Source organism: Vespa crabro, chromosome 10 (genome assembly GCF_910589235.1).
Source record: "Vespa crabro chromosome 10, iyVesCrab1.2, whole genome shotgun sequence".
NCBI lineage: Eukaryota > Metazoa > Arthropoda > Insecta > Hymenoptera > Vespidae > Vespa > Vespa crabro.
The window spans coordinates 8428207-8438634 of NC_060964.1; the positions used below are offsets into that span (position 1 = coordinate 8428207).

At 43.5% G+C, this 10428-nt stretch overlaps 1 protein-coding gene across 10 annotated transcripts in view; it reads left to right on the forward strand.

The window, feature by feature from the left end:
* Nucleotides 1-10428, forward strand: part of LOC124427754 (muscle calcium channel subunit alpha-1) — a 48890-nt gene that overhangs the window by 32945 nt on the left and 5517 nt on the right. For 3 of the 10 annotated variants that reach the window (XM_046971062.1, XM_046971063.1, XM_046971065.1), the window contains exons 25-43: nt 2052-2104; nt 2409-2555; nt 2700-2901; nt 3019-3288; nt 3385-3468; nt 3555-3743; nt 3849-3951; nt 4038-4192; nt 4298-4522; nt 4603-4807; nt 4886-5019; nt 5097-5198; nt 5307-5399; nt 5527-5645; nt 5740-5883; nt 7183-7454; nt 7517-8260; nt 8703-8833; nt 8916-9414. In XM_046971062.1, coding sequence (XP_046827018.1) covers nt 2052-2104; nt 2409-2555; nt 2700-2901; nt 3019-3288; nt 3385-3468; nt 3555-3743; nt 3849-3951; nt 4038-4192; nt 4298-4522; nt 4603-4807; nt 4886-5019; nt 5097-5198; nt 5307-5399; nt 5527-5645; nt 5740-5883; nt 7183-7454; nt 7517-8260; nt 8703-8833; nt 8916-9269 — 3726 coding nt within the window. In that variant the 3' untranslated portion in view covers nt 9270-9414. Of the gene's footprint in view, nt 1-2051; nt 2105-2408; nt 2556-2699; nt 2902-3018; nt 3289-3384; nt 3469-3554; nt 3744-3848; nt 3952-4037; nt 4193-4297; nt 4523-4602; nt 4808-4885; nt 5020-5096; nt 5199-5306; nt 5400-5526; nt 5646-5739; nt 5884-6485; nt 6530-7182; nt 7455-7516; nt 8261-8702; nt 8834-8915; nt 9643-10428 lie in introns of those variants that run through there. The other 7 variants (XR_006943016.1, XR_006943015.1, XM_046971067.1 and 4 more) reach the window with 5 other exon arrangements.

The following is a 10428-nucleotide window of genomic DNA, read 5'->3' on the forward strand; positions in this document are numbered from 1 at the left end:
CACCGATGGAAACACTATTTATCCGGTAATGTGTGTGATTAGGAAATTGGACGGAGTACGTCGAAACGGTGCGTGATTATTAAACGTCTCTACTTTAATTATTACGGATAGGATGAGTTTAACGCGTAAAAGGTGATAAAAAAAAAGTCGTCTCCTCCGCGTTAAAGGGGTCGTCAAACGTGTCGTAAGATAATATTCTTTTAGCTTCGTGCACGTCTTCTCCCGGGAAGAGATATATGAATGAAAAGGACAAAGAAAAATGATTATTTTTCTTGCTTTCGAACGTTTTAAGAAAATGAAATCGGTCGAGAGGTCATCGAAAAGTCGGTCATGGCGTTGCTACCGTCCCGAGTGCATCGAATTGTTTCACCCTATCGAGGATCCGACGATCATTTCAAATGATTCACAAGCAGAGGAGATGCAATATTATAAAGAATGATACCATTTCCATACGAAGGATAAGGACGATGCTGTTTCTGCACGAGCGACGACCCGTAACGCCTGTGCTTTTTCACTTGCAAGCAATTATGGATTACAAGACAGAAAGAATCGCCGACGAAAGCTGCGTTATTTCGATCTGTCCTTTGTACCAATTGTAAGAGCTTCTGCTTGGCTAGCAATTAGTAAGTTCAGCTTGGCGCACCGCTGTTGGCGCATTCTCAATGCTTTTTTTTTTTTCTTCGCCCGTTTTCAACCCACAACGAATCCAATGTCGGCGCGTACTTGACTCGGTTTGAAAAGGGAAAAAGAAGAAGAAAAAAGAAAAGAACATTTGAAAAATATTCTCGCGCTAAAATTACGTCGTAATCGGAGCGCAAATTCCCTCGCGTATACGAGTACTCGCGAGATGTTCTCTCATATATGTATTTCCCTATTAATTATCTTTCCTTCTAATCTACCGAGCCATAGATCTAATTCATTTTACCGAAACGCGCTGTAATCCAATAGCGGGCGTCAATTATCGTCTTGAAAGAGATCACGCTTTCTAATAGATATAACGTAGTCGGAAATAAGCGAATAATAGAGGGTGCATCGAAATTTCCAAACGGGCGGAGAAGGCATTCTCGCGTTATCCCGTTAAAACGCGTTAACGGCGCCGTATATACGTATAATCGATCGATGTATTCGTCGTCGTCGACATACGGAACTCGACGTAAATCGAAGAGTACATAGGGCCAATTCCCAATCTTGATATCTAATTCACTCTTCGAGCTCTATCCGACGTCTTTTCCACTTGTACAGAGTTACAGAGTTACATCAATATTTTCCGTACGATCAATTAACAAGAGGATCGATCGAGGATCATCGTATCGTCATTTGTACATATAACTACATACCACACACGTATTTGCACGTCAAAAGGAATGTACTCATTCTCTATCTTTTTCTTCTTCTCTCCCAACCTCCTCCCCTCCGTCTCTCACTCTATCAATCTATCTGTCTGTCTGTCTATCTATCTATCTATCTATCTATCTATCTATCTATCTATCTATCTATCTGTCTGTCTGTCTGTCTGTCTGTCTGTCTGTCTGTCTGTCTATCTATCTACCTATCACACCCGAGTTTCACCGATCTAACACTTTTACTTTACTCGATCACACGCTAACGTTTTATTATTTGCTCTTGCAAGAATGGCCAATTAATATAGTGTGCTCAACTATGCGAGACATTTTCGATAATCTAGAAAGTCGGTCAAGCAGTGTCCTGTTAATGAGAGAGACCTCGTATTTACTTTCTCATTAATAATAACACGTTCAACGCGAAACGTTTCGTCAAGGATCGTTATACCTGTTCTCTTCGATACCTATTCTCTTGGCGATTCGCATGTAATATATAAGATATAGGTGGAATATTAAAAATTCGTCATTTCTCGAAAGATGACGCATCGTTGCTCGTTGCTTTATACCGAAGCATTTTAACCGTGGAAACTAAGTTTCTTGACCTGCTTTCAAGATTATTGATACGCTCCGTGGCTTTTAAAAGAATTATATTATAAATTTCACGTCGACACTCCTTCTACCTTACACTAACGATATTTTTATGTTATTTAGGGCAAGTTTTTCTATTGTACCGATGCATCGAAAATGACGAAGGAAGAATGCCAGTAAGTTATATCGACAATAAATTATATTAAATTAATTTTATTAAATATAAAATTGAATTTACGCGATACGAAAAGTCCAGGGTAAAACGTTAAGGTCGTTAAATCGAAAAAAGAACTTTGATGGTAGCGGCGAAATATCGGGGGAGGGAAATTACGTTTGTAAAATCGCATGCACCTTGCATCCCTGTCGGTAGCGCGGCGGTGACGGCGGCGGCGACGGCTACCTATCGTGTCGTCCTTTAAAAATCAACGCCGTCTCCTAACGTCGAAAGGGTAATATCGTTCGAGACGTCATTACTTTCAGGGGTACTTATCTGGAATTCGAGAATGGCAATATCAATAGGCCCGTCGTTAGAGAAAGAGAGTGGGAGCAACGTCGTTTCCACTTTGATGATGTTGCCAAGGCAATGCTGACCCTCTTTACGGTTTCAACATTCGAAGGTTGGCCAGGGTAAGTCTCTTTTGACTTTGGCACGAATGTCTCGAAGAAGAAGAGCTTTTACGTAACGTTATGCTTCCGATAAGATATTAAAACGCCGGAAGGAAGTAGAAACGCTCATTGAAAGCCCTCTTTCTCTTGTTATTATTACGCTAGCCTTTTGAATTGGTCGATCGATTCGAACAAGGAAGATCACGGACCGATTCACAACTTTCGGCCGATCGTGGCCGCCTACTACATCATCTACATCATCATCATAGCATTTTTCATGGTCAACATCTTCGTGGGTTTCGTCATTGTCACCTTTCAGAACGAGGGTGAACAAGAGTATAAAAATTGCGAGCTCGATAAGAATCAGGTAATAAGATCGGATATTTATTTACGGTCTCGCGGGTAAACCGTCGACGCGTTTATAATAACGCAACGTAATCGAAAAACGTCATCAGCCGACTTAACGAGTTTATTGATCGTCTAGCGGAACTGTATCGAGTTCGCGTTGAAAGCGAAACCCGTTCGACGATATATACCGAAGCATCGAATACAATACAAAGTTTGGTGGTTCGTCACTTCTCAACCGTTTGAATATACGATATTCACATTGATCATGATAAATACCGTCACCCTTGCGATGAAGTTCTATCAGCAACCAACGCTATACACCGAAGTTCTCGACGTGCTCAATATGATTTTCACCGCAGTGTTCGCCCTCGAGTTCGTCTTCAAACTCGCAGCTTTTCGATTCAAGGTACGAACTAAAGCGACATGTTTATCGTATCGTTAATATATCGTTAATAGGCTCCTAATTCTTGCGCCCCTTGACGAATTTCTTTGACGATCGCAGAATTACTTTGGCGATGCCTGGAACGTATTTGACTTCATTATCGTTCTCGGAAGTTTCATCGACATCGTGTACTCGGAAGTTAACGTAAGTTTTTTTTAACATTGTTCTCATATCTTTTTACTTCGATTTTGAATTGATTATATTTCTCTTTCTTCAATTTCCTCTTTCAGCCCGGCTCGACCATCATTTCTATTAATTTCTTTCGACTATTTCGAGTGATGCGCCTCGTTAAACTGTTGAGCAGAGGAGAGGGCATAAGAACGCTTCTTTGGACCTTTATTAAATCCTTCCAGGCTCTACCCTACGTAGCCCTTCTTATAATAATGCTTTTTTTCATCTACGCGGTAATAGGCATGCAGGTAAAGTGCATTGAACGATTCCTTTTCTCTATCTTTCCGCTTCAACGAAACTTATAAACGTCACTAATAAACGTTGTCCATACGTTGTCCATGTATGTTCCATAGGTATTCGGAAAGATCGCGATAGACGACGAAACGTCTATATATCGTAACAACAACTTTCAATCGTTTCCCCAAGCAGTCCTCGTATTATTCAGATCTGCGACGGGTACGAACATTTCGTTATTTAGTTTACTTACTTACGTGCGTTAGTTGCAATGACGAATTCGACGAATACTCTGTTTCCTTCTTTAGGTGAATCTTGGCAAGAGATCATGATGGACTGTTCCGCTCAACCGAGCAAAGTAAAGTGCGATCCAAACAGCGACGAATATAACAATCCATCCGGTTGCGGATCGGACATAGCATTTCCTTACTTCATATCATTCTACGTTCTCTGTTCCTTTCTGGTACATTAATTACCATTATCCATTATACATTATCCAGAAGCCTCCTAGACACAATCTCTCTGAATCCTATCGTATTCGATAATAGATCATTTCTAATCTTTTCAGATAATCAATCTATTCGTTGCCGTCATTATGGACAACTTTGATTACCTGACGAGAGACTGGTCGATATTGGGACCGCATCATTTGGACGAGTTTATTCGTTTATGGTCCGAATACGATCCCGACGCGAAAGGTCGTATCAAGCATCTCGACGTTGTAACGCTCCTACGAAAAATATCACCACCCTTGGGTTTCGGTAAACTATGTCCGCACAGGGTCGCCTGCAAGGTCGGTCGATAGTTAAAGTTCTAGCGACGTAATTAGATACGATACGTAATCGATACGTCGTTCACCGATACGTTTTCCAGAGGCTGGTTTCGATGAACATGCCGTTGAACAGCGACGGCACGGTCCTTTTTAATGCGACCCTATTCGCCGTTGTAAGAACATCACTGAGGATTAAAACGGAAGGAAACATCGACGATGCTAACGCCGAACTTAGAGCCGTGATTAAGAAGATTTGGAAGAGAACCAGTCCAAAACTTTTAGACCAAGTCGTACCACCGCCTGGAGGTATCTTAATCTTCATTTAACAGGCCGAATATAATACGTTTATCGCGAGACACAATAAAGCCGTTTTAAAATTTTCAGTCGACGACGAGGTAACGGTCGGCAAGTTTTACGCGACTTTCCTCATCCAGGATTACTTTCGTAGATTCAAGAAACGCAAAGAACAGGAAATGAGAGAGGGTGACAAGGAATGTCATAATACGGTAACGCTACAGGTAAGAAAGAAACTCAAATGGATCTAACTAAACGCATTACGATCGATGCCATTTAACTCTTATTTCATCTATTCAAGGCTGGCTTGAGAACTTTGCACGAAGCAGGTCCCGAATTGAAGAGAGCGATTTCTGGTAATTTGGAAGAGCTTATGGATGACAATCCGGAACCTACGCACAGGGTATGCCAATCGATTGTGAGACGTCGCGAAAGAAAACTACGAGAAATTTCTTTCTTATTTCCTTCTTTTTTTGTCTTTTTTTGCTTTTATTTCTTTTTTTTTTTTCAGAGAAATCATTCGCTCTTTGGTAGCGTCTGGTCAAGCATGCGTAAAGGACATCACAGCTTCCACAGAGCGAGGTCGCTCAAAGTGAACTCCAAGGTAAAGAATCAAATGAATACGTGGACGATCCGTCTTAAAGTTGGTCGATCTAATCGACAATTCTTTTTTTCTTTCCTTTCCTTTTTGTTTTGTTTTCTTTTGTTTGTTTTTTTTTTTCCATTCGTAGGCTTCCCCCACAAATTCCATAGACTTTCTGTCGTATTCCTCTTTGCAGAGGGGCGTCGGATCAGACGCTCCTAATCAAATCACCGCAAGATCTCATCAAGTCGTGCCAAACGTAGCTGGGTGAGTCCTCGTAATTTCTCTAACGAACGAAATTTTAAACGTCGTCGATATCGTTAAACTGCCAGCTCATAAATCGTATCGGTTCTACTTGAAGTGGTCTAAGCGACAGTGCGATGAACCAAATGGGAATGGACCCGAGATTAACTGGCGTCGAAGAAAATATTCCTTTGAGACCTCTCGCCGTCTTTGGCAATACTACGCAACGTTCAGCCTATCATAGCTCTTACAAAATGGTCGGGTAAGTAAAGAACCAGCGAAGATATTATTTTGGCCGCAGCGGCCAAATCGCGTGTCCTGTTTCTTTGTTAGGCATCGTGTCGGTCACCGTCATCAGTGGTTTACGCATTTATTATGTTTCAAAACGATTCGTATATATCTATCTCTCTTTCTCTCTCTCTCTCTCTCTCTCTCTCTCTCTGTCTCTCTCTCTCTCTCTCTCGCTATCTATCTCTCGATATCGCGTCATGTAATTTTAGTGCATGCAACATGTTCATTCGACGACGTACTACGTACGATCAGATCGATTTTGGTGAAAACTTTTTTGGTAAAACGAACAGATCTAACAGCTGTTCGTCCCGAAAAAAATTAGTTTTTGTCTAGACAAATAATTGTACATACCTATATAGCCGCGAGATTAGGATTTCCTTGAAACGCGCAAGCAAGATCCGAGATTTTTTTTTTCATTGCGCCCACGTAGCTTCGTACGCAGAATCTTATCTATTTGCGTGCACACGTTATCGTTTTCGCCTTTTGGCAGTTTCATAGCTCCGCGCGTCGACGACACGTATCATTGGTATTCTCATCGTCCTACGCTTTTCTGTTTACTGTCGTACGTTTCAGTGGACCGGGTAGCGGTAACTATCTTCATCCCAATAGCGAATATGGTAAGACAAGTTAGGGGTCTGCGACTAGTAGCTGGCTTTTATTTGATTAAACTGTATTGCTCGCTTGTCGCGCCTGCATGCTTTCCGTTTTAATCATTTATATTTATATATATATATATATATATATATATATATATATATATATGTAATGTGTATATATATATATATATTAACCTTAGTCAACCACGAATTGTCTCCTGATTAACAACGACCAAACGAGGAGAGATGTAATAATCGAAATAAATGAGAATGCGCGATTACGTGAAATTAGTCGATTTATACAGGAGACAATCGGCGACGAATCAGCAAGGCCGTACTGCCGTTAAGACGTCAAGCTCGATCGACGAATCGAAAGGATCGACGATTAGCGAACGTCTCAGCCGCAGCAACGGTGTATGGTAAAATAATCGCATGTCGTTTGCGCTGTTCTCGTTCGATCCGATATCGTTTATGAAGGCGTGCCCGATCGGTCTAACGTTCCTAAAAGGGATCGTTTACCGTCTCGGGTACGTTAGTAATGTCCATGGCTCGTGGCGATACAGCCTACGGTAAACGTAACTAAAAGAATGGTTTTTCGCCCGTTTTTCTCTTTCACCGGCCTGCGTGCGTGCATACGGCTTGCGTGCGTGTGTCCCTGGACTGCTCGATGGCAGTCTTCAGGACGGAGTCGAGCGGCAGTTGACGCCACCTACCCCTCCGCCACGAAGGATACCAGGACAGAGCACTAGCAACACCGTTACGAGCATCGGCACGACCCACCCTACCACCGCCGTCACTGACACAGTCGTCACAGCCGTCACGGGAACGAGCGCAAACACCTCGACTACCGCGACCAGCCCCACTTCCTCTTCGAATGGCACCAATCGTTACTATACCTATGCGACGGGGGGCTGCTGCGTCGATTGTGCCGTCTGGAGCAATCACGGTACGAGACCTTGTCGCTCATCGATATAGATAGTTAGATTAAACGATAGAAATACGAATTAGAAATGCGAGAAGACAACGAATTCGATCTCGTACCGGACACGAGCGTGGCCGTAGACGATCAGGAGGAAGAAGAGGAGGATGAGGAGGAGGAGGAGGAGGAGGAAGAGGAGGAGGATGAGGAGGAGGAGGGAGAAGAGGAGGAGGAAGAGGAGGAGGAGGAGGAGGAGGAGGAGGACGACGAGGAGGAGGAGGAGGAATCGTCGATCGCAAGTGGTACCAGCGATTCCTGCACGTGGAACAACTCCGAGGGTGGTGCACGTCCAATGGCAAAATCACCATTGTCCGCGGGAAATATAAAGAGAACGATGAGTCCGACGTTGCGGCCTGCGGCTGCGGCGGCGGCGACGACGACGATGCAAATACGCAAATTTGGAAGTGAACGAGCACGAGAACATGGACGAATTGCGGCTGGACTGTTGAGACCGAGCATCCTGTTCGCACGGTCGCGACGTCAGAGCGACACCAGCGGAAAATCGGCCCCGTCTAGTTTCCGTAGATGTCGCGAGGCCGTTTCCGAAGCGGCCGACGGGACTGCGAGCGATCCTCCGAGCGACCCTCCGAGCGACCCGCCGAGCGACGCCGTCGAAGGGACCATCGAGGGGACCATCGGAAGCCTCGCCAACGGCCTCAAAATGGCGCAGACTCAGGCGATCACCGTTGCCGGTTTCATCGCCGACGTCGACTCGCGTCAATGGCGCGTCTGCGAGTCCTGCTTCTCCCACCGAGCCTCCTTCCACGGCAGAGGTGACGCCTACCTACGAGCCTACCCTTCGAGCCTACCTTCGATTCGTCGCAGCCGCTCGAACCACGCGCACTTTTCTTTTTCTTTTTTTTCTTTCTCTCTTTCTTTCTTTTCAATTTCTTTTCTTACTTTCTTTTTTTCTTTCTTCCTTTCTTTCACCTAAACTCCTCTCTCATTCCCTTTTTCATATGTCTTTTTCGTCCTTTTGCATAAGTAAGTAAGTACTTTGGACGTTTCGACTAACACTTTGTATTCCCATTTCTTTCTATCCATATATCTTTTTTCTCTCTTTTTCACGCTTGGAATAACACATTTGTCCGTTCATGTGGTTTGTCATTCGCGCGTGACTCGCGCGACGTGCAGCATCGAAGAGTTCGAGAATCTAGTTCGCGAAGTCGATACGTGTTAACCTTTTCATTGTTTTGCCCCATCGCGCATCATTAGTTCCATCCTGGGCCGGGGAGAGCAACGGAAGCGTCGGAGCCGAACGGCTTTCTCATAGTTTGCCTGGTAGTCCTGCCGATCGAAAGCCGAACTTCGAAGTGATCGGAAGCGCCGAGAGTTTGGTCGGACGGGTGAGTAAAAATACTTTTCTTCGTTTTTAACGCAATGCGTAAAAAATATCGACGGACCAATGATACGCGTTCTTTCGCACAGGTGCTCGTTGAACAAGGACTGGGCAAGTATTGCGATCCAGATTTCGTGAGGTACACGTCTCGCGAGATGCAGGAGGCTTTGGACATGACGCGTGAGGAGATGGATCGAGCGGCTCATCAGTTGCTTTTGCAAGAGCGACGCAGTCAATCGTTCAGGTATCATCAGCAGCAACCACAGCAGCCACAACAGCAGCAACAGCCTGACATGGACCAACAGTGGAATCCCGCGTATCAGCAGACGATCGGAATAGGTTATCAGCCCTTGCAGGAGCAACCACCGAGTGATACGCAGCGAACGTTCCATCATCAGCCGAGCTACCATCGTCAAGGACAACAGCAGCAACCACCCTCTTAGCAGCAGGAAGACGATCGCTCGGTCAAGAGAATTCCGTCTACGTAGCCTCGAGTTCGAACACTCCTTTCAGACCGGTCCAAGTCGCGAGCCGTTCGATCTTCCTCCGATCGAGAGAGAGAGAGAGAAAGAGAGAGAGAGAGAGAGAGAGAGAGAGAGAGAGAGGGAGAGAGAGAGAGAGAGAGAGAGAATACTTTTCACTGATCATTTCACACTCGTACGAGACGCGACCGTTGTCTACCACACTACCCAAAAAAAGCCCCTTTTCTACTTTCCGAATATTTTTATCGATCGATCGACGAGAATCCACTTTTCTTCGGATTTCGACGGCACATTCGATTTTCGAGGAAGCACAGAATGACGGATCGCGCGTTAGGTAATTATCAAACTTTTCTTTTCTTTTCTTTTCTTATCGTTAAGCTAGCGAGAAGACGATATACCTAGTTGGACGAAAACGCAAAATCATTTTTTTCCCGTGGAATTGACGTTGATTCGAGACGTACAACGTTTCTCTATGTGTATATGCATAACAAACGTTGATTTCGTAATCCCTTATTTTCTCGGCACTCGAAGACTTGAAATCGGTCAGCCGAGATCCGCGAACCTCGACGGACTTCCGTCCGAGAAGTGGAGGAATAAGAGGAAGACAAATCTTCCTTTTTTCCTTTTTTCTCTTTCATTGATACGGTATAAATAGAGCTATATATACGCACACATTATTATTATTATCATCATCATCATCATAACTATTATTATTATTATTATTATTATTATTATTATTATTATTATTATTATTATTATTATTATTATTATTATTATTATTATTATTATTATTATTATTATCATCATCATCATCATCATCATCATCATCATCATCATCATCATCATCATCATCATCATCATCATCATCATCATCATCATCTTATTTTTACCGTCATCGCCATTGCGTTATTATCACTCGTAAATTATTATCTACTACTAGTACCGTTATTATCGTTGGTTATTCGTTACTATTTTTCGTCCTCATCGATAGACGTTAAAAAAGTCACTCTTAAGGAAAATCGCTATTAATACGGTTAAAGTCATTGTCGCTACTTGCACGATGGATTATTCTAGATGATATAACAAGTGCCTAAGTAACTAATAACTTCTTTCGGACCAG